Raw genomic sequence first — 24,113 nt, forward strand, 5'->3', positions numbered from 1 at the left:
TGACACAAGAAGAAAGAGATAGGGATGTAGGCCATAGTTTTTAATAACTAAAGTATTTCACTTCAATTTAATAAGCTTTCATTAAACCATTTACTGTTGACTGCCTATGTGATATGTGCTAAGCACTGAGTGTGAGATAAAAAATTTAGATAAAAATGGTCCATGAAATTTACAAAATGTGGTAGGGGGGTTATGACACATACAAGTAACTGTAATATGAAATAGTACATAAATGAATCAGAGAGGTGCATATAGTGTTACATAAAGTTCAAGAGAGAGATTAATCTTTACTAATGGGGCAGTTGGGGAAGGATTATTCAAGAAAGTAACTGATATTTGAGGTGGTTGGGTATCAAAGGATAGGTAAGTATTCAAAAGGCAGGGCTTCAGGTTTTGGAGAGGGCATTCCAGGCATAAAGAGACAGTGTGAACAAAGGCATGGATACTGAGAAGTGTGAGGCATGTACAGGATAGACATTTGATTGGATCAGAGCATATATGGAAGTAATATGAGTTCTTAATGAGAGACATGATTGTGTCAGATTACAAAGAGCTTTGAATGTTACTCTTTCTAATAGTCAGTGAGTGGTCCATCCTGGGTGTTAATTTTCTCCTCTACCATTGTAGTCTATTAAACATTAAAATGGCCAACTTCCATAGACATATATAAATTTTCATCTGCCTTTAAGTCAGAAGTATACAGAAAAGTACAAAAATATGAACTAGTGTATGTTTATTTGGATAGAGTTCTGAATGTCTGACCTTGACTTGGTAGTCAGTAGAGAGTTATTGAAAGGTTCAATTCAATTCAGTATTCAATTAAATTAAGATTTGTTAAGTGCCTACTATGGACCAGGTACTGTGCTATATTCTGAGTTTTGTATAAGATGTTGGCATGCATATTAATTCACTTGTTTCAATTGTGACTGACTCTTCTTGAGTTTTCTTGGCAAAGATATTGGTGTGGTTTGCAATTTCCTTCTCCAGCTCATTTGACAGATAAGGAAACTGAGGCAAACAGGGTTAGGCAATTTGCTCAGGGTCACACAGCTAGTCTGAGGTCTAATTTGAACTCAGGTCTTGCTGAGTCTAGGCCCAGCACTCTGTCCACTGCTTTACCTAAGTTCCTGGTTCATGCATATTGTGCTTAAAGAGGATACATGCATGTATGTACACTCATATATCTATGTGTGTGTGCATTTGGGGAAGGGTAGTGTAGAGTGAGAATAAAGGGTAGGAGGTTATTACAATGTTGCTCAAAGGTTGCTGAAAAGGACCTGATCTAGGATGTGACCGTGGTGACGGTTGTGGTCCAAGCATCTGGGGCAAATGATCATCCAATAGTCTGAGAGTTCAGATAAACGCTCCTTTTAATCAAGATATCTAGTGATGTCCAGATAAAAATTAATCCACAGGGTAATAACCAGTCCAAGAATGTTAAAGCAAGTTTAAAGCCTCTGACAAGGAGGTTCTCTAAGGTCTCAGAAGCCCCTTTGCCAAAGTCCTAAAACTTACATTTTCCTTATCCAAAGGGTCTGTAGCTAGGTTAACTTAAACTTTCCCAGGTCTGCTCCTTTGCATCTTGGATCAGCTACAGCAGTTGAGTGTGTGAGAGTGTGGCAGTTAACTCAGATCCCACTAGTGTTCTCTCTACAATGAATGGGAATGGAGAAGACGGAACAGAAATAAAAGATATTCTGAGGTAAAATTGATGACTTGGTAACTGACTCACTGTGGCACCAAGATTATAAACATGGGAAATGATGGCATAGTGCTGGCAAAAACATTGAAGTCACAAAGAGCAGCAAAGTTTTAGGGAAAGATCGTTAAGAAAAAACATTTCACTTGAATATATTGAATTTAATGTGCTATTTAGACGTGACAGATGTTCTGTAGGCAGTTAGAAATAAGGGTTGTAGCTCAGGAGAGACTTCAAGTAGGTTTGATGGTCATCTATATACAGGTGAGAGCTGAAGCTATGGGGATGAATGAGATAACCTCAAAACAGCATATACATATGAAAAGAAGAGGATGAAGTCAGAAGGTGGGGGGATTTCCACATTAAGGGATCTGTAGCTGAGGAGTAAGAGCCATCCAAGAAGACAAATGACAGTAGAGGTAGGAGAGCTCAAAAGGCAAAGGAGGAAAGAATATCCAGAAGGAGAAAGTTTTCGATAGTGTCACATGCCACAAAAGGCAATTTCAAGAGAGCAAACTAGTCACTTTTTCTTATCCTCATTTCCTCTCAAAACTTTCAAAAATAGGAGTTTTTTAGAAGAGATAAAAACACTTTTAGCTGTCTCTAAGATCTAAAACACTAAGAACCCTAATGGAGTAAAAAAAACTCTATCATCAGAGAAGGTCAATCTCTGACCCACAACATGGCTCACTCAACATCCACTCTTCCATCATGTTCTAGCAGGATTTCATAAGCTGACTCACTGGCTTGTAGCAAAACTCAACTCTGTCTTACCCTCCACCTTGTGCCCTAGAAAACCAAAAGACAAGCTTTCTGTGGCTGGGGCAGCAGCATGGTAATGTTCTGTGTGGCAGCTAGAGAACTGAGGAATAGAAGGCATTGCAGCAGGACATCAGCATCTGTGGCACTCAACCAGGTCTGAGGAAAAGGAGACTGGTCTCCAATTGGACCCAGTTCTGCCTTCCCAGAAGTCATTTGGGGTAGAGACCAAAGCCAGTGAGTTCTTCAGTCTGGGAGAAGGCTGAAATAAGTTTAAGGTCTGTTCCTTGGGGGTCAACATCATCAAAAGAAAAGGAGTCAGAAGGAAGAACGGGGATATAAGAGAAAAAGACTAAAATTATCAGAGATCCTAGGAGGAAGAAAACTCTGTTAAAGATAATGAACACAAGTAGATAAACCCACAGGAAAGTTATTAATAACAGAAGGGATTATGGCCTCTAGATTGGCCGAATACATTCAGATATCTGTGAATAAAAATTGCAAGACGAAGGACACCTGATGAAGCAGAGGACTTGTGTGGAAAAACATCAGGATGTTCACAAGTGGTTTAAAAGAGCAATAAGAATTGTGAAAGCAAAATTTGTGGTCTGCGTAGCAGAAATAATTGATAGAATAAAAAAACTTGAATCCTCTATGGCAAACTTCACCAAAGAAACAAAAGAGAATAAATGATTCAGAATGAAAACATATAGAAGTGAAGGATAATCTTGAAGAAGAGAAGCAAAAAATCTATGAAATTAAAAGAAAATATGATCTTTATATAATCAGAACCTAACAATCTCTGTGACTGGATGCATAGAGAAAAACATAATAATGCCGGAAGTCATTCAATAAAGCTGCCTTCAGTTTGAGCGCCATTCCAAAGAATCCATGGAAAGCTTCCAAGAAAACCAAAACCTGTGCTTCAGACTCTTAACACATGTAGTGGTTAAATAAAATTAGCAGTTCCACTATCGTGATACCAAATTTTGTAAGGGACCAGGAGAAAGACCTTCTAATATAAAGTCAAGGAAATTCACATAACAAAACTTTTCCGTACCAACTAGAAACCCCAGGATGGGATGGAATAATGTGTTTGTAACGTGATATACCCTACAAACCTGAACCTAATTGTTAATGAGAAAAGATATGTTCAATTAAAAAGAAGTATTTGGAGCTTTTCCTTGGTCCCCACCAGTGCTGCCACTGGACACATTTCTTCCCTGCTCAGCTCTCAACTCTGAATCCAGTATCTTCACCTTCTGCTCCTGCTTCCTGAATCTCTACCAGCCCAGCTCCCCTACTCCAAGTTTTCCCAGAACCTATCTAGACATCCCCTTCCCCTGACCCAGCCTTGGCAGAACATGATGTAGACAGTGAACTCCTGGGTTAGGAAGATAATGACATGGAGACAGCAGGTTGGGGTGAGGGTGGAGCTGAGGCCCCTGCAAAGAAAGATTTCCTTTGTCTCCATCCACAGCTCTGGATTCTGTGACTTTCTACTTAAGCTGCTCTGAGCCATTGTAGATTGTGGCTTTGAGCATCCATCTGAAGTCCAGCATGAGTGTATTCCTCAGGCCATCTTAGGAATGGATGTCTTGTGCCAGGCCAAGTCAGGCATGGGAAAGACAGCTGTGTTTGTGGTGGCCACGCTGCAGCAGCTGGAGCCAGTCACTGGTCAGGTTTCTGTGCAGGTGATGTGTCATACTCAAGAGCTGGCCTTTCAGATCAGCAGGGAGTATGCGCACTTCAAATACATGCCTGATGTCAAGGTGGTGGCGTTTTTGGGTGGTCTGTCGATAAAAAAGGGTGAAGAGTTGCTGAAGAATTGCCCACACATTGACGTGGGGACCCTGGGCCATATCTTAGCCCTGGCCTGAGATAAGAGCCTCAATCGCAAACACATTAAACATTTTATCTTGTTTGAGTGTGACAAAATGCTCCAATAACTCGAGATGCATCAGGATGTCCAGGAAATTTTCTGCATGACCCACCATGAGAAGCAGGTCATGATGTTCAGTGCCACCCTGAGCAAGTAGATCTGCCCTGTCTGCTGCAAGTTCACACAAGACCCAGTGGAGATCTTCGTGGATGATGAGATGAAGTTGATGCTGCATGGGCTGCAGCAGTACTGTTGTGAAGCTGAAGGACAAGGAGAAGAACCAAAAACTCTTTGACTTCCTGGACATTCTGGTGTTCAACCAGAGGGTGATCTTTGTGAAATCTGTGCAGCGTTGCATTGCCCTGGCCCACCTCCTAGTGAAATAGAACTTCCCAGCCATTACTATCCATCATGGAATGTCCCAAGAGGAGAGATTGTCCTTGGTATCAGCAGTTCAAGGATTTCCAGCATTGTATCCTTATGGCCACCAACCTGTTTGGCCAGGGCATGAATATTGAACGAGTAAACATCACCTTCAACTATGACATGCCAGAGGACTCAGACACCTACTTACACAGGGTGGCTAGGGCAGGCTGGTTTGGTACGAAGGGTTTTACCATCATATTTGTGTCAGATGAAAATGACACCAAAATCCTCCTTGGTGATATCCAGGATTGCTTCGAGATCAACATCAGTGAACCGCCTGATGAGATAGACATTCTTTCCTACTTTGAGCAGAGTTGGTAGAGGCCTTGGCCTGTCCCTGGAGTATGATATCCTCTCCCTCTCTAGGAGCTGAACACTCGGGCATTGGGGTGAAGAAGATGCTACTGCCACCTGCCCCCAGCCTCCCCACCCCAACGGCCCTGTTCATTTCATCTCCCAAACTCTCTTATTGATTTGTCCTGTCAGATTTTTTTTTCACAAAACTAAAAATGAAACAAAAAAGAAAAAAAATATTTGGAGCACTGCTATAAAGAAAACCAGACCTAAACAGTATGTTTGCTTCACAAACAGACCAGACAATGGAAATATAAGAAAGGTAAACAAATACAGCATCCAAGTAAGATACAGATAATAAAATAAATTCCCTCCATAGGAAAAAGGAAAAAAATTAGCTAAAAAGAAAAAAATATACCTGTTAACAACAAAATAACAACAGCCCATTAAGAGATTTCTTTCAAAGAGCACAAGGAGGCAAGGTTGATAGCAGAAATCAAATAGAAGTCGTGATAGTGGAAGCCTGAAACATCATGGACTACATCTTACAACACACTGCCTGTAGGTCAGTCAGTCTTCCTTGTGTGACTAGATTGCAAAATAGGAGGACGTAGAAAAGGGGAAAGGAGAGGTAGAAAATAGAGGGGATTTGGTGACATACCTAATCAAGTCATAGGTTAATAATGAAGGGAAAATAACTCCTGAGCCTCTCAGGAGGAAGAAGGCCTACAAGAGAATAGGGAGGAGGCAAAGGGAAGGACTAAAACAGAAGGAAAGAAGTGGAGAAGTCCTGTTTCATTGGTGGAAATGGGGTTATCACTGAAGAATGCCCCCATGGGGGAGGAGAGATCTGTTCATGGAAAAGGGGACCTTACAATGGGTATAATCTCCAGAGACTACTTACTCACTCTGACTCAGGAGAAAGGGAATTAGAGCTCTTGAGGGCAACTTTTGCCCAGAAGAGTAGGAGGGCAGGAATCCAGGGAAGAGATTTCATGGCAAATGGGGAAGAAAGGATTGTATAGAAGAGCAGAAGGTAGTAACGAACTGCTCAGTAAGAAACAGGAGAATCCCTTCCAGGGGGCAGACTGTTGTTTTCTGTCACCTGCAGGGACTGAATTTCTGAACATGAGGAGTAACTGAAGCATTTTCAGTACTGTGAGGTAAAGGAATGCCAGCCTACGAAGAGAAAGTGTAGACATCATACCCTTGAAAGCATTTTTAAAGATATTTGTAATTGAAGAGTTGGACAGAGATGAAGGGATAGGAGGTCAAAAGAAGTCCTTTATAGGATTGGCAGACCTGAGTACGCTCCTAGGGAGACGAAGGGAACGTGGCATTCCCCATCATGGACTCAGTTCCAGGCCAGTTCCTCAAACCTGGCGTTCTATTTCTCATCCTCTTGCTTTTGCACAAGCCATCCCAATATGCTTCCTTATCTTTCAGAATGCCTATCTTCCTTCAGAGCTCAGGGGTCATTTTTTTCCATGAGACTTTCGCTGATTTACCTAATTTATTAATGGGCTCTACTCAGATTATCTTGTATTTATGTGTTTGTGTATGTATACACATATGTACATATATATACATATTCACACATACATATACACATAAATATATTTATATACACACATATATATGCACAAACATATATAGTTATGTTCCTTTCCTCTTCCCCCAAAGAATATAAGCTCTTTAAGGACAGCAAAAGCAGCTATTTCTTTTTCATCTTTGTGTTTGTCGTATCTATCAGAGTGTTTTGACTCTTAGTCACATTGATGTTTGTTGAATTGAATTGACAGTGTAGGATGGAAGGGATGATGGCTGGAGCAGAGTTGTAGAGGTTATCTGACAACATGTGAGTAAGAGAAAGGCCTCTTTTCTGAGACAACGTAATGGGTAAGGAAATGATAAGAATGAGAAGCTTTAAGGGGTAAAATATGGAGTTGAGAGATTAGATGACCTCCCTTCTCAGTAAAGCAGAAGGTCATCCACTCTGTTATAAGTGGCGGGGAATGGGGCTGCAGGAGAGTGAACGTTTTAGAGTGGTCACTCTGAGGAACTTAAGGATGTAACGATCACACTTTAAAAATATTCCACTGAAAAAGTAAATAAATTATCATTTAATTTTCCATCTTGTAGTTTATTCCAGGTGTTCTAAAAATCACTTCAGTTCTAAGGTAATCCTTTTTGCTTTTTTGTATCTCAATCTAGAGAATTCTGAAGAATCGTTTGGAAGTCGAAAAAGCACTGACATTTCTATCAGCCTTGTATCATTAGAAGGGCGATCAGAAGAAGTAAGTAAGGTTACATGTTGGTGACTCAAGTTGGCCATTTCTTCTTGTGTTAATGTTATAAATGCATCTAGTTAGAGGATAAACATATTGTTAAAATCTCACTATTCATCTTATTTTAAAAGTTACTGATGAAAAAAATACCACGTGGTATTTTTCCCTTAAAATTGAAATGTTGAAAGTGTCTATTAAGTTAATTAACTTGGTTTCTGAACTTTAATTTCATAAATTGCTTCAGTAATTGAATATAAGCAATGAAAGTGGCAGATCTCTTAAGTGTCAGGTAAAACATGTAATTTCTTTAATGTACATGTGGGAAAACTTGTGCTTATTATGTATTCTTTAAACATTCATCTGGTAGAATACTTTATACACAGCTAGACTGAAAATATTTTGAGATATTTGACTACTTGAAAGAATTCTTACCAATGATCATTATGCCATATTTTAGAGTTAATAGAGTAATTAAGAACCATGTATTTGTATGAGAAGAAGAACAGTTGTGCCGTCCATTCTGTTTCTTTCTCAGCTAGCTTCCCTGTCCTTCACTTTTCTGTCTAGCAGCCTGTCTCTATGTTATTCAAGGGACAGGTGGCAGATTATGCAGTCTGAATATCTGGACAAGAACATGGTTTCATGAAGCCGTCCCGTTTAAATCCTTGCTAGGCCATAGTGTTATCAAAGGAAACAGATTTCGCATAAACCACTTATTTGCTTATTAGAGTTTAGTTGCTCTAGACAGAGGTTCCCAAACTTGTTTGGGCTACTGTCCCCTTTAAAACAATTACTCAGCTCTCTCTCTCTTCTCTCACCCCTGAAATCTACTTTCTTTAACCCTTTAAAGTGGTTTGGTTATTTTTTTAAATTTGCATCATTTCAAATTACCACACTCCCCTGGATCATTCCAGCACCCCCCCAGGGGATGGAATCGCTGACTTCGGCAACCTGTGCTTAGGGGAAAGGATCTTAACCTCTTTTGTGTCATGTGTTCCTTTTGCAGTTGGTGAATCTTATGGATGCCTTGCTTCGAATAATATTTTAAAATTAGAATTACAAAATAAACCAAAGATTGGTGAAAATACAGGGAGATGAATTTTTTTCTTTCCCAAGTTCAAGAACTCCAAGTTAAGAACCCCTTTTCTAGGGGAATGGTTATTTGGAACACTTAATTAAAGTCGTGATGCCCATGGCCATGCATGATTGTTCTTCTTTCTTAAATGCCATCCTATCTTGTGCTATTTTTTAGCAGCATTCCAGAAAAAAAGTTGAGTGTCCATTGAAAGAGTCAGTGAAAGCATCATCTGAGCAGAAAAGGTAAGGTTTAAAAAATATTTTAAATGATTATGATAATTGGCTCATCGAGTTCAATGAAACTTAATTTTAATGTTTAAATTTTTAATATTTTTCTAGGGTTATTTTACTTATATATCAAGTTTTATCTTAGTATATGTGAACCGTGGCTAAGAGAAACTATTTTCTTTGACCTTGGAAAATTTTATATTTCTCAGTTCTCCGTCAAACTCCAAGTGATTTACTTGTAAAATGCTTTTCTCATCCTTTCGTATCATGTAAAATGTAATTGAAGCTGTAGTGTGGCTTCTTAACATCAGTTTTTCCTTTGCTTATAATATTTCTAGAAAAGTTTAAGGTTCTTGAAGGTCCATTTTAATCTTTTGAGAGTTATATTTTTGTGGAAAAAGCCTCGAGAAGAGTCCTAGTAAGAACCGTAGCACATGCTCTTCCCTTGTTCAGACTCAGCGGAGGGGTGCTGAGTGGACTTGCCGGGCATGATTCCTTTCCACAAGATGAGATATTGACTGACACAGATTGGCCTCCTACTTCCTGTGCTCATCCTCCAAGTTTGCGATCATTGCTGTACCTTCTTACCTTCCTTCCCCATCTTTTCCTGTGCTATTTCAGTAAACTTCCTCCACAGATTGAGGTTCCTTGTGCCCTTGTCTCACACCTGAACACTCGGTCCATCATACCCCATCAAAGACCATGGGACTGACCATGCCCTGGGATAGCACTGAGCCATGAGAGTAGAGACCCCAGAGGTGATCTAGCCCAGCGCCCTGCCCTCTCCCTATTTTGTTTAGGAAATTGATGTCCAGGAAAGGGAAGTGATTTGTCTGGATAGTAAATGATGATGGGTTTGAATGCATTTTCAAAACCTGTATCTGGGAATCAATCAATCAACAGACTTTTATTAAGAGTGCTCTCAGATGCTGTCAGAAGGAAACAGTCCCCTCCCTCAAGGAGTGTGTATTCTATTGAGGGGAACATGTGTGTGTCTTTGTGTGTGTGTGTGGGTATATTTGCACACACATAGACAAATTGTACGTGCTTCATACGTGTGTATACAGAAACACAGAATAAATTAAAAATAATTAAAAGGTAGTTAAGGAGAGAGGGGGTAGGTGAAATTAGCTTCTTTGCGTATTGGCCAAATAGCAACCTCCCTACCCCCTTCTTAATAACTTCCTCCCTCTCCCTTTTTTTTTTTTTTTTTTTTTTACTGGCTAAGCGTTCAGGCCTAGTACAAAATTCTTCATGGACTCCCACTTACAGTTAACATCCACTTCCTAGGCCAAGGTGGCCTTTGTCAACATCTTACCTTGGGTAATGGGTAAATGTGGAGCATCATGGTAAGGGCACATCAGCAGCACGTAAAGAGTGATGTCACCCAAAGTGTCCATGGTTCAGATAAGTCATGATCAGAAAGAGTAACCCGGAACCATGTAAGATCAGGCCAACTTTTACCAAATACCACATTGAAAGGGCCAGAGTAGACCAAGGCAGATGCAGAATAAAGGAAGACAATAGGCCCTATGACATAGTAGTTGATTTAGTCAGCACGTACTTTAGATGAATCCAGGAAAGGAACTCAGATGTCATTGTGTTCTCACAAGTATGCCAGGTACCTTCTGTTTTCTTTAATGGGACCTTTTATATCACTGGTGTAGGGACTCCGCAATGAGGCACTCCCTCTGTCAGTTTCTGCAGCTTACAACCTAAGGCACTAAGAGCCTAAGTGCTCCTCCCAGGTGCTATCAGCTATTATGTGTGACAGATCTAACTTGAACCTAGGTTGTCCTGACTTTGAGTCAGATTTTCTGCTGCTTGCTTTATATTGGTAGCTATTATTGAGCCTTTATGCTCCTGGATGTGTGACCCTGGGAAAGTCACATAAACACTTAGTAGTCTAGGCACCTCTTTAAAATTATGTGTTACCAAGAAGGTGCTTACCTGTACTGATAGAATTTCTTCACTTAGGACTTCTACATACCACTAAAATCAAAAGGTCTACCCCTTGCCCCTACTATGAAGATACTTTAACAAGTAAAATGGCATGTGGAATACAGACATTTCTCTTAATGAAAAATGAAATGTATTATTTAAAAATCTATCAACTGGGCTTAGTGATAAGGACCACAAACTCACTTAAGAAAGGAAGGAGAAACTAAATGTTCTGAAAATTTAATCTAATACTTATTTTAAGTTCTGTGTTCATTTTCCAGTGTTTGAAATGTCCAGTCTGAAATGTTTTTCATGTATTGTGTTTAAATGGTCAAAGTCTACTCATTGCCTTTTAGTCAGTTGCTAATTGCTATGGAGACAATTGTAAACAAACTATATTTATGAACTCAACAGCAGGGTATTATAAAGGAATAGTGATTGTGTATCCATGAAAGACTGACAGATTGCCTGTATTAGGGCTAATTTAATATATGTAAATCTTGAAAATATGCTCCATAAATCTCTTTTCTAATCTTATAGTATGGTTGAGACTGCTGCTGACATTAAATTCACCATTCCTCACTCGTTTTGTTTAGATACAAGTGCAGATACTCCTAGGTAAGAAAAAATGAGTTATATTTTTCATTAAATAAATTAGTTTCCTTATATTTTAAGCTCTGAATATTTTTGCATCATGCATTTGATACTATAAGTGTATTTTCTACTTATCATCAAGATATTCAAAACAGATTTTAAACCTTGTGTAATCTACATTTTAAGGGGCCAAAGAGGAAAAATCTTATGTGAAAATAGGAAATAAGCAGTATATTTGTAAAAAGAGGTAGACTTTGTTCTCAGTTTTCAACTTCTAACCCTTCTTTTAAAAGAGCATTTGAAAAATCCTGTGCTCTCATAAGACAAATTATGTTGTGAAAATACTCCTCCCAGCTTTCAATTTTATTTTATACTTGTTTAGAGGCAGGATGACCTGAAGGTTAGTGTTAGTAGTCTTTCCAAATCCGTAGGATATATTTTTTTGTATTTGGACTCATCAGCCTTCTGAAGACATTTTCCATATTAACAATGAGAATTGATATTATTGGGTGTTTACTGAAACTAAGGCACAGGTTTGTCTTGCTAAACAGGACAGCTGTATTACGCATGTCATAGATCTGGCTATAAAGGCATATTTGTTTACCTTAGTCTAAACTTGAATTCCAGGTATGTTGTTATTGCAAGCTAAATCTCTCCAGGGGAGAGACTTTAATTTCCACATAATTATACGTATCCAGATAGTCAGATCTTGTAACTTAGACAAGTTTGAAACCCAAGTTTTTAGAAGGAAAGAGAAAGAATTAGGAAATATTTTAGTATATTTCTCAGCCTGGATTTGGAATAGTTTAACTGACTTTCTATTTAGACATATATAAATGTGACTATTGATCCCCCTATTTTTCTTGCTTGATTTAAGCTCTAATTACTTTAATACGAATTGCCTTCTTTATGATTTAGTTCATGCAGCGCTTTTCATAAAGATCTTTTGTCTTTGCTTTAAGTAGTTTTGATGGGCTTTATAATCATTACCTTCCTTTCTAAGCACTAATTCCTCTGTACATGATTTGTGGTTAATTAAAAATCTGAAGCTTAGAAAGTGAAGCTTGAACTCTGAGTGTTTGAAGTTTATCAGCCGTCATCAGTATTTCAGGTTCTGCTTTAGCACCTGAATGGCAGAGAATGGCATTCTCGATCCGTTCTCTCTAGCCACTGTTTTCACAGTCCTACTCAGGGAACCCGAAAGCCAAATAAAATAAGCTGTACTGTCCCTGAAGTGGAAGTTTATTGATAGTGTGTTCTGAATTAATGAAAAAAGTGGGAACAATGTGTTCTAATCACTGTTTTGAATTTAGTTGTTCATATTAGTGAGTTTCTGTATCTATTTTCTGTATCACTTCATATAGCATACAAGTTTCTGCACCAAAAGAACGATCTTCCTCAGTTCCACTTTTGGTATCAGATACAACCAGTGTTTCCTCAAATACTCCTATTTCAAAACATCACAGGAGCCATAAAGATGCATCTCCAGCTCAATTGCCAAATTCTTCAGAACCTGTTAGACAGTTGCTCCACGATGAATTGTTTAGATTGGTTCAGGTAAGCTGCGTGTGTACACACACGTGTGTGTATACATGTGTGTTTGTGTGTATGTGTATGAAGCAGAATTAGAGAAATTGAGATAATAGTTTTCTTTCAAAAGAACTATGGAAAGACAAAAATTGCTTTCAAATTAAACCTATTGATGCCTGGTTTCAGAAAATGACTGGTTAGAATCTGATTCTAGAAGGATCTTCCTGTTCTGAATTTTTCCTTTGCTGTTAGTTTCATGGAACTGAACAAAGATAATTTTATTGTTTTATTTCCTAGTGGTCCATCTATTTTTGTAGATGACACCTGGCTGAAACAGCCCTCTCCTTTTCTCTCCCTAAATCGCATCATCAGTGGGACATTCTTTAGGGCTAATAAATTTTCCCTTTAGTATGAAAATATTGCCGGGGAGAGTTAAGTATAGAGATCATTTACACCTTAGTGTTAGTTACTTTTCTTAGATTAGTACCATTTGAGCTCAGCCAGTGGAATTTTTTAAAAGACCAATCATGATTGGACAAAAAGGCAGAAAAACAGACTAGAGTTAGAGACAGTATGCAATCACATAGCTCACCTGCCCACTCTCAGGAGATCTTTCTTGGCTGCTTTGCAGTTTTTTCTTCTCTCTTTATTGTAATAGTCTCCTACTGGGGACCTCTTGAACTTGTTCCCTTAATAGGAATCCCTTATCAGGGTGCGCCTGCATCCTTAATTTAATTATGACAAAAGCTACACCACAACACAAATGTGTTTACTGTTTTATGTTTTTAATTTTTATGGAAAGCAAAATGCATTGTAAAAATTTGAGTTTTATAAAATTGTTTTTGAACTTTTATAGACTGGCTTTAAATCTGCTAAGTGACTGGCTATTTTTTTAAATAGCAGTTTGATAGAGATACGTCTTGTACAAATTAGACACTTAAATACTTAGTAAATTGAACCATCAGTATTTATCAAATGTATTCAGTGTTTACCATAGTCAAGGCTTAATGCTGCGGACTGTAGGGGTTATAAAGGTAAAGAAGCTGTGGCCCCTGCTTTTCAGGAACTGAACATTTAGTTGAACCTAAAAAATATGAATGCAGATACTTTAAGGATTAGTCTTAAAGAATGCAAGTACCTTAAGGATTAGTCTTAAATATACCTCATCCATTGGGACGAGGGTGTGGGAGACAGAGAGTGAAAAGTTTGGGGGAGTAAAGAATAGGGAAATTTCATAATCTGACAGTTTCAGAGTTCATGTACTAGAACAAGAGTCCTTTCGATGACAAGTTGAGGAGATCTCCCGTTAATGTCCTCAGACTTCTTAGTGAAAGAGATGAGGTCATCAGTCATAAATTAGAGGCTCAAAATACAAGGGAAATATTCTTAACAATTGACTTATAGACAAACAGCAAATATAGAACTGACAGCTTGTTGAAGACTTGTGGTTATGCAGCACAAATTTGTAGTGAGTTGAAATCAGTATGATTTCATTTTTGTCATTGATGTTCCAATTATTTATTTAGTTATTTTTATACGTTCACTTTTTAAAATTTTGAATTCCAAATTCTCTCGCTCTCTCCTGCCCCACTCATTGAGAAGGCAAGGAATATGATACCCATTACACATGTGAAGTCACACAAAATATATATCCATATTAACCGTGTTGCAAAAGAAAAGGCCAAAAAATATGCTTCTTTCTGCCCTTGGAGTTTATCAGTTCTCTCTGGAGGTGAATAGCATTTTTCATGATGAGTCCTTTGGAATTGTCTTGGATCAGATTGATCAGAGTAGCTGAACCTGTCACAGCTGATCTTCATTACAATACTGCTGTTACTGTATATAATGTGCTTCTGATTCTGCTCACTGAAACCATCTTATTTGTCATTTCTTACAGCACAGTAGTATTCCATCACAATCTTATACCACAACTTGTTTAGCTGTTTCCCAGTTGATACGTATTCCCTCAATTTCTAATTCTTTGCTGTCACAAAAGGAGCTGATATAAATAATTTTGTGTATGTAGGTCTTTCCCCCTTTTCTTTGGTCTCTTTGGGATAGTGCTATTGCTGAGTCAAAGAGTATGCACAATTTTATAGCCCCTTGGTTCCAAATTGTTCTCCGGAATGGCTGGACCAGTTCACAACTCTACCACCAGTGCATTAGTGTAACTGTTTTTCCACATTCCCTCTGGCATTCGTACTTTTCTTTTTCTCTCATGTTAGCCAATCTGATAGGTAGGAGGTGTTACCTCAGAGTTAATTTAATTTGCCTTTAAATAATTATTCGTGATTTAGAGTATTTTTTCTTTTCTTTTTTTTTTTATTTTGTAATGTTTAACAATCACTGCCATACAATTGTGATTTTATCCCCCCCACCTACCCCCCACTCCCCCCCTCCCTCCCCACGACTGCATACAATTCTGTATAGATTCTACATATACTTTCCTATTGAGTATATTTTCACTATAGTCATGCTATGTAGTCAGACTAAGATAAATGAAAGAAATCGTATAACAAATCAGAACATGATACACAAACACATACACATACACAAACATGATCAGCTACAATATGTGAGTGACTTCCATATTTTAGAGTATTTTTTCATATGAGTATTGATAACGTTGATTTCTTCTTCTGAAAACTGCCTGTTCATATTCTTTGACAATTTAGCAGTTGGGTAGTGGCTCTTATTTTATATACATACATACACACACACACACACACACACATGACCTAGTTCCATACATATTTGAAAAATGAGGTCATTGTAAGAGAAACTTAGTGTAAAAAATTTCCCCTAGTTCCTGCTTTCCTTTTAATTTTGGCTGTGTTGGGTTTTTTTGTGCCAAAACTGTTAAATTTGTTGTAATCAGAATTGTCCCATTTCCTCCTTTGGTCTTCTCTATCTCTTGTTTGATCGTAAACTTTCCCCTTATCCATAGATCTAACAGGTAAAATGTCCCATGCTCCTCTTATCTGCTTATGATATGGTCATTTGTATTCAATTTCTTTTCTAAGATAGAGTTATTAAACTTCACCTTTTATGTCTAAGTCCAGTACCCATTTTGACCACAACTTGTATGCTCTGTGAGATGTGGGTCTATGCCTAGTTTCTGCCAAACTTCTTTCTAGTTTTCCCAAAAATTTGTGCCAAATAGTGATTTCTTGCCCCAAAAGCTTGGATGCTTGAGTTTATCAAGCACTGGATTTCTGTGATCATTTACATCATTCTGGTACACTGATCCACTGTATTTCTTAGCTAGTACCAGGTTGTTTCAGTACTATCACTTTTTAATATAGTTTGAAATCCGGCCCTGACAAGTAACCTTTCTTTCCATTTTTTTGTTGGTCTCTTGATATTCTTAATGTTTTGTTCTTCCAGATGAGTTTTGTTACTATTTCTTCTGGCTCATTAAAGTAATTCTTTGGTGGTTTGATTGGTGTGGCACCAAATAAGTAAATCAGCTCAGGTAGAATTGACGTTTTTATTATATTGGCTTGGCCTACCCATAAGCACTTACTAGTTCTCCAGTTGCTTCGATCTTGTCTTTAGTTGTGTCAGGGTGTTTTGTAATTGTGTTATACAATTCTTGAGTTTGTTTTGGCAGGTTGACTCCTAAGTATTTTATATTGTCTGCAGCTATTTTAAATGGAATTTTTCTTTCTGTCTCTTTCTGTGGGACTGTATTAGCAATATATAGAAATGCTGATGATTTCTATGGATTTATTTTATGTCCTGCTACTTTGCTCAAGTTGTTTAATTGTTTGAATTAGATTTTTAGTTGATTCTCTCGAGTTCTCCGAGTATACTGTGTGTCATATTGTCTGCAATTTTACTTTGTGGCCTATTCTTTCAATTCCTTTTTCTTGTCTTTTTGCTGGAGAGTACTTTTACTATAACATTGAATAATAGTGATCTTATCAGGAAGACTTCTAGTTTATTCACATTACAGATAATGCTTGCTCTTGTTTTTAGATAGATAACTTATTTTAAGAAAAGCTTCACTCGTATTTTGTCAGAAGTTTTTTTCTGCATCTATTGATATTCATATGATTTTTGTCCTTTTTTTATTGATATGGTCAGTTATGCTGATAGCTTTCCTAATGTTGAACTAGCTTTACATTCCTGGTATAAATCCCATCTGATCCATAGTGTATGATTTTTGTGACATAGTCTTTATTCTTCTTGCTAGTCTTCTATTGAAAACTTTTGCATTAATATCATTAGGGAAATTTGTCTGTTTTTGCTCTCCCTGGTTTAGGTATCAAAGCCATATTGTGTAGAAGGAATTCTGTCTTTATGTAATTTTTCACATCCCTTACATAGTACTGGAATTTATTTTTCTTTAAATGTTCAGTAGAATTCACTTGTAAATTCATCCGGTCCCGGGGTTATTTGTCTTAGGGAGCTCATTGATGGTTTATTCAATTTCTTTTACTAAGATATCTTTACTAAGATAGGGTTAGGTATGTATTTTATTTGCTCTTCCATTAAGTTGGGCAGTTTCCATTTTTGTAAATATCCATTCACCCATTTCATTAGATCGTTAGATTTATTGGCGTATAATTAGGCAACATAGCTCCTAATAATTGCTTTAATTTCATTTTCATTGGCAGTGCATTCACCTTCATTATTTTATATTAGTAATTTGGTTTTCTTTTTTAATCAAATTAACTAATGGTATATTTATTTATTAGTTTTTTTCCTAAAACAAATTCCTAGTTTTATTTATTAGCTTTATAGTTTTAATAGTTTTTTTGTTTTTAACTTTCAGGTTTTTTTAATCTCTTGATTTTCAGGATTTCTATTTTAGTATTTATTTGAGAATTTTTCATTTGTTCTTTTTCTAGTTTTTATTTTATTTGTGTGACCTTATTGATCTGTTCTTTCTCTCTTTTATTGATGTAAATAATTAGAAATATAAATTTTCTTCTATATACTTCTTTGGCTAAATTCCACAAATTTGGTATGATTTGGCATTATCATTATCTTTAATGAAATTATTGGTTGTTTCTGTGATTTGTTCTGTGACCCATCCATTCCTTAGGATTAGGTTACTTAGTTGACAATTAATTTTTGAACATTTTTTCTCAATTATATGTAAATAAAAATTTCTAACATTTGTTTTAAAAAATTTTGAGTTTCACTTTTTCTCCTTCCTTCTCTCCCTTGCTCCTTCCTTGAGAAGGCAAGCAATTTGACATAGACATGTGCAGTTAGGTAAATATATTTCCACATTAACCATGTTGCAAAAGAAAAAACAGACAAAAAATAAAAATTAACCAAATATGCTTCAGTCTGCATTCAAACTCCATTAGTTTTCTGGAGATGGATAGTATTTTTCATTATAAGTCTTTTGGAACTTCCTTGGATCATTGTATTACTGAGAATGGCTAAGTCATTCACAGTTGAGCATTGTACAATATTGCTGTTACTGGGTGCAGTGTTCAGGTTTTGCTCACTTCACTTTGCATCAGTTCACTAAGTCTTCCCAGGTTTTTCTGAAAGCAGACTGCTCATTATTTCTTATAGCACAATAGTATTCTATCACAATTATTTACCATTTGCTACAACTTGTTCAGGAATTCCCTAATTGATGGGCATCTCCTCAATTTCCAATTCTTTGCCACCACAAGAGGAGCTACTGTAAATGTTTTTGTACAAATAGGTTCTTTCCCCTTCTCTCTTCTTGCCTTTATAAAAAATCTTTTTGGAATACAGACCTAGTAGTGATGTTGCTGGATCAAAAGGTAGACACAGTTTGATTGTTCTTTGAGTATAGTTTCAGGTTGCTCTCCAGAACACTTGGATCAGTTCACACCTGCACACACAGTGTATTTTTAGTTTCCCAGTTTTCCTGCATGCCCTCCAACATTTATCATTTTCCCTTTCTGTAGTATTATCCAATCTGAGAAGTTTGAGGCATTACCTCAGAGTTGTTTTAATTTGCATTTTCTCTAATCAATTGTGATTTAGAAGCGGGGCTTCTTAAACTTTTGTCCCTCACAACTACTTTTTGCCCAAGAAATTTTTGCACGTCCCCAGGTATATAAAATAGGTATACAAATCAAACATTTACTGATAAGAAATCATAAAGAAATTTATTTTAAAACAATTCTTTGGTATACATATAATTTTATATTTTATTAAAGATGAAAGCAGATTTGCATACTAATGAGGTAAATGTCCTTGTTTATATTTACTTAAAGAATTAAATCTTGGTGGAATATTTGATACCATAGGACACAGCATCTTCAACATTTTTCAGAGTTGATTGACATTTTGAGTTTATAATTGTCAATGCTGTGTTCAGAACTATGGCTGTAGTGAAGTCACTCAGTGCAACATGGGCAGGTGCTGCTAGAAACACCTCGGATTTCATTATTTGTTTGACTTTGAATTAATTTTTAGTCGCTCATTCAGAAACCTTTTATTGTTGGCAAATTTTTCTTGACCCCCACATTCAGTTACACGACCCCATATGGGGTCTTGATCCACAGTTTAAGAAGCACTAAAAGGGTTGCGAGTGGAAAAAGTTTAAGAAGCCCTCATTTAGAAAATTTTTTCGTATGATTATAGATAGCTTTGATTTTGTCATCTGAAAAACTTCTTGTTTCTATCCTTTGATCATTTATCAATTGTGGAATGACTTTTGTTCTTATAAATTTGACTTAGCTCTCTCCATATTTCAGAAATGAGCCTAATCAGAGACACTTGTAAAGATTGTTTTCCAGCTTTCTGTTTTCCTTCTAATTTTGGTTGCATTGGTTTTGTTTGTGCAAAAACTTTTTTATTTAATATAAATAAAAACGATCATTTTACATTTTGTAATTCTCTGTATCTGTTGTTTGGTCCTAAATTCTTGTCTTATTAACTATTCCTGGCTCTCCTGCTTTGCTTATGCTATCACCCTTTATGTCTCAAACACGTACTCATTTTGACTTTATCTTGTAGACGGTGTAAAATGTTGGTCTGTACATGTTTCCTGCCATACTGTTTTCCACTTTTCCCGGCAGTTTTTGTCAACGTAGTGAGTTCTTGTCCCCAAAGCTAGACTCTTTGGGCTTATCAAACCCTAGATCGTTGTGGTCGCTTATGACTGTGTCTTGTGTAGCTGATGTTTTCTGCTGATCTGCCATTCCGTTTCTTAGCCGGTGTCAGATGGTTTTGATGATCGCTGCTTTAGAATACCGTTGGAGACATGGTGTGGCCGGGCCACCTTCCTTCACATCGTTGTTTTCATTAATTCCCTTGATATTCCTGACCTTTTGTTCTTCGGATGGAATTTGTGATGATTTTTTTCGAGTTCTATAAAATAGTTTTTTGGTAGTTTGAATGGCATGGCCCTGAACAAGTCAATTCGTTTAGGCAAAAATGTCATCTTTATTATGTTGGCTCAAACTACCCATAAGCAATTGCGATTTTTCAGGTTGTTTGGATCTCATTTTATTTGTGTGAAAAGTGTTTTGTAATTGTGTTCATGTAGCTCCTGGGTTTGCCTTGTCAGGTAGACTCCGAAGTATTTCATATTGTCTACAGTTATTTTAAATGGAATTTCTTTTTCTGTCTTTTGCTATTGGGTTTTATTGATAATATGTAAAAATACTGACTATTATGTGGGTTTATTTTATACTCTGCAACTTTGATAAAGTTTTTAATTATTTCACCTGGTTTTTTAGTTGATTCTCTAGGATTCCCTAAGCGTACCATCACATCATCTGCAAAGACTGATAGTTTTGCTTCCTCGTTGTAGGACAATATTGAATAGCAGTGGTGATAAAGGACATCCTTACTTTACCCCTGACATTAGTGGGAAATGTCTTCCCACAACTCATCCAACATTGATTCTTCCCATCTTTTGTCATCTTTCCTTAAATCATTTTCTAATGAACTTCAACTTATTCTGTTATCTCTTCATTCTATTCCATTCTATAGTGCTTTTGTGTGCTGTTTTATTATACTTCAGTATTTTAAGGATCAACGATTTTGTCGTTTTGTGCATGTATACTCTGTCTACCCATGCAAAGTAGTCTTTTTTGCATTTTGGTAGGGTGATCTTTGAGAGTTGCTGTGGCAGAAAAATCCATAGTTTTGTGATGAGTCTTTTCATGAACTTTTTTGAACTTGCCTGGACTGTCATCTAGTTCTCTGATGATAAACATGCAGTTCCAATACAAGGTCTGTACTTGAAACTTTTCTGTGTTAGTATAGTCTTTAAGACCCAGGGTCATCTCTATGCCATCATAGTGGGACTTAGAGGATATTATTTTATTAATATTCTTAAATCTTTTTTGTTTCTTAGATATGTTTATATTTCTGGCTATACTGTAAACTTTGTGAGGGTAAGGTTTTTTTCCTTACCTAGCACCTAATATAATATTTATTGCCTGACTGACTGAAAAAGAAGCAAGGATATGACTCAGACTTACTGACTCTTCTAAGGGATTGTGACTATTCCTTTTACTTAGATTTAATTTAAATAATTAAAGTTTTTTTTTTTTACTGTATTCTAGTTGCAGCAGATCAACTTCATGAGCCTAATGCAAATAGTAGGGTCCTCATTCGCCAGCCTTCCCACCATGTGCCCTCCACAGCAGGATCCAAGTGTGTGTTTGGAGGAGAGCCAGATTTCAGGCCCCACAAGAGGCAGTGGAGATGTTGAGCCCACGCGTATGCATCTTAAGAAAGGTTTCCTACCTGGATCCATTGGAGACAGCTCCAGACAGTTTGAAAAGAGCAGGCCTCGTCATGAAGAAACTGTCCAGCCTGATCAGAGCAAAGTTGGAAACTATCAGGTACCCTCCATAACGCAGAACATAAAGGATTTGTTTGGTTATTTGATTAAATGTACTTAATGTTCCCTTCACTAAAAAAAAATCACCATACATACCATACTTAAATTAACGAATTCTGAAATGTTTTCTCCAAATATAAACTCTTTTTTTCTCTTTCAGAATATTCCATCCTTATGCATTCCTTCAGGTCACTTAGATGGCCAATCTAATAATGGAAAAGTAACTCCAAAACCTCCAGGCTTGTCCACCACTCCAGGTTCTCCAACTTTTGCTGCAAGCAGTCACTTCCATTTGTTGTCCACTACACCCTCCATTCACAAGAGCCCTGTACTTATTCCAGCTGCAAAAACCTTAAATCCTGCCAGTGGTTTTCCTTTGCTTAAGATTCAGATGAAGCATGAATTCAACCCCCTCTCTGTCCATCCAGTAAGAACTCCACAAGTTACAGTCAGACCCCCTCCAGAACCAAAAGAGGCCTGGGGTTCATCCAGTTCTGGAAAAAAACTTCCTTCATCAGCCCAGAGCATCTCTCCCACATCCCATCTGAATTTGAGCCAGTATGATGTGCAGACTGTGCAGAAAGCCCTGAAGCAGAAGAGATGGGCAGAAGTAAGAGCTACGGAAACCCCTAAGCATCTCAACTTAGATCAGTATGTTGAACGGGAAGCCTTGACACCTCAGTATGACTCTTTAGTGAAAAAGCAAGAAAAAGTATGTGATGTGAGATCAGAGCCCTCTGAGACACCTAGTGAGAATTTTCTTGGTGTTCCTTTGTTACACCTGCAACTTAATCCGCCTACTAGGTTTTCACCAGCTTGGAGAGCATCAGTTTCTTCTCCCTCAATTCCCAGCAGATCTGAAGAAAAAGAAAGAGATTCAAAAGAAATCTTGTCCCCAAGCATAAAATTACTTCATGCTTGCTTAACCCCGGAACACAAGGTAATGGATTTTAACAATTTAATTTATTAGCAGAGCAGTACAAATGTATGATTCCTTCAGTGAAAATATTTTTTAACTTTCTATTTTAATAACATGATTTCTTATAGAAAAGATACCACCACCTAATACATTTAAACTAATAATGTGAGGTGCCATATAATAGTGGAAGGAGCACTGGATTTGGAGGCTGGGGCTTTGGGTTTAGATTCTAGGTATAATGGGATGAGCACATCCCATTATACCTCCAAGCCTTAATTTCCTCATCTGTAAAATAAGAAGTTTGGACTAGAGGATTCTGAAAGTCCTTCTTAGCACTAAATCCTATGGATTAGATTTTTAAAATTATTTATTTGTTTTTTACTTTATTTTTTTTTTAATTTTGAGTTGCAATTTCTTTCCTTTTTCTCTCACCCCTCCATCATTTATTGAGAGGGCAAGCAATATGATACTGGTTATGCATATGAAATCATGCAAAACATATTTCAATATTAGTTATGTTGCAGAAAAGTAAGAAAAATAAAGGGAAAAAAATTATGCTTCACTCAGAGTTCTTCAGTTCTCCATAGACAAGATATTTAAAAGATTCCATGTAGTCGAGTAATAGGGAAAGCTGCCTTGCTAAGATCTGGGAGCAAGAATGAGTTGTATTGGGCATTTCTGCCTGGCTGTAGTTATCTAGACTATTTAAGTAGCAGTGAAGCAAGCAGTTCATAATGCTGATGTTTGATCCTTTTATCTCTGAGATTACGTTGTGTAACTGTTCTGGGATAATTTTGTTTGAGGAGATAGTAAGAGAAGGAGCCAAGTAAAGCTTTTGATACATGGGGCTGTAGAATTGCTGCAGGATTTTGAACATTTGGTTTTGCTTGTATTCATCAACTTTGTTCTTCCATCAGCTGTTCTGGAAGGTGGCCGGGAGAGGGAGGGGTATGTGCATTTCCCTCACTGTCAGAAGTCCCAGATCAGGGGCTTTGGGCCATGCCATGTGACCCGGGCTGGATTCTCTGAGGAGTTGGCGGCTGCTTTTCTCATAATGATTGCAACTGAACAGACTGGACAGTCCAGTGTTTACCCTGTTCCCCTCCTGCTTAACTGGCTTAGTCCCATGGATGAGAAATCCTCTGTGGCTCTAGTACTCCTACAATCTAGATCTATTGTTTAAATACCAAATCATCTCTTTTTCTGATTACAGTATTTTAATTGGGGTTGAGCTTTGTTTTATTATTTTACTTTTAACTGCACCATTTTTTCTCTCTTTCATAGTACCAAAAACCAAAGTTCATTCCACTTGAAAATCTCATTGCATTTAAACAAAGCCAGCAGAAACAGGCACTTAATTTATTTGAACATGGGAACACTGGGAACATCCACCTTTTAAAGGCCAAAATAGATCCACAAAAGGAAAATAGAAAAAGGTAAGTTTTAAAATAAGATTTTATGAAAATAAGCTAGAAAATTCATTATTAATTTTAATCATACCTATGGAAACTTAGAATTGAAAGAAATTTTAAAGTCAGTTATGGTAGAGTGAAAAAAGTACTAGATTCCCAAGTCTGAGTCCTAGCTGTGCCTTAATGGTTTTGTGTCCTTATGTAAGTCATTTACCTCCTTGAGCCTCAATTTCTTTACCTGTCAAGTATGACTCACAGTACACT

The 24,113-nt window shown here is 37.2% G+C and overlaps 1 protein-coding gene and 1 pseudogene across 4 annotated transcripts in view; both read left to right on the forward strand.

Annotated features, from left to right (window-relative positions):
* CPLANE1 (ciliogenesis and planar polarity effector complex subunit 1) overlaps positions 1-24,113 on the forward strand; it is a 125,867-nt gene that overhangs the window by 57,820 nt on the left and 43,934 nt on the right. For 3 of the 4 annotated variants that reach the window (XM_072605790.1, XM_072605791.1, XM_072605793.1), the window contains exons 29-35: positions 7,275-7,357; positions 8,601-8,668; positions 11,135-11,212; positions 12,553-12,745; positions 21,238-21,519; positions 21,679-22,458; positions 23,722-23,873. In XM_072605790.1, coding sequence (XP_072461891.1) covers positions 7,275-7,357; positions 8,601-8,668; positions 11,135-11,212; positions 12,553-12,745; positions 21,238-21,519; positions 21,679-22,458; positions 23,722-23,873 — 1,636 coding nt within the window. The remainder of the gene's footprint in view (positions 1-7,274; positions 7,358-8,600; positions 8,669-11,134; positions 11,213-12,552; positions 12,746-21,237; positions 21,520-21,678; positions 22,459-23,721; positions 23,874-24,113) is intronic. The other variant, XM_072605792.1, reaches the window with a different exon arrangement.
* Positions 1,625-7,265, forward strand: LOC140501819 (spliceosome RNA helicase DDX39B pseudogene; annotated as a pseudogene).

This window comes from Notamacropus eugenii, chromosome 4 (assembly GCF_028372415.1).
Source record: "Notamacropus eugenii isolate mMacEug1 chromosome 4, mMacEug1.pri_v2, whole genome shotgun sequence".
Taxonomy (NCBI): Eukaryota; Metazoa; Chordata; class Mammalia; order Diprotodontia; family Macropodidae; genus Notamacropus; species Notamacropus eugenii.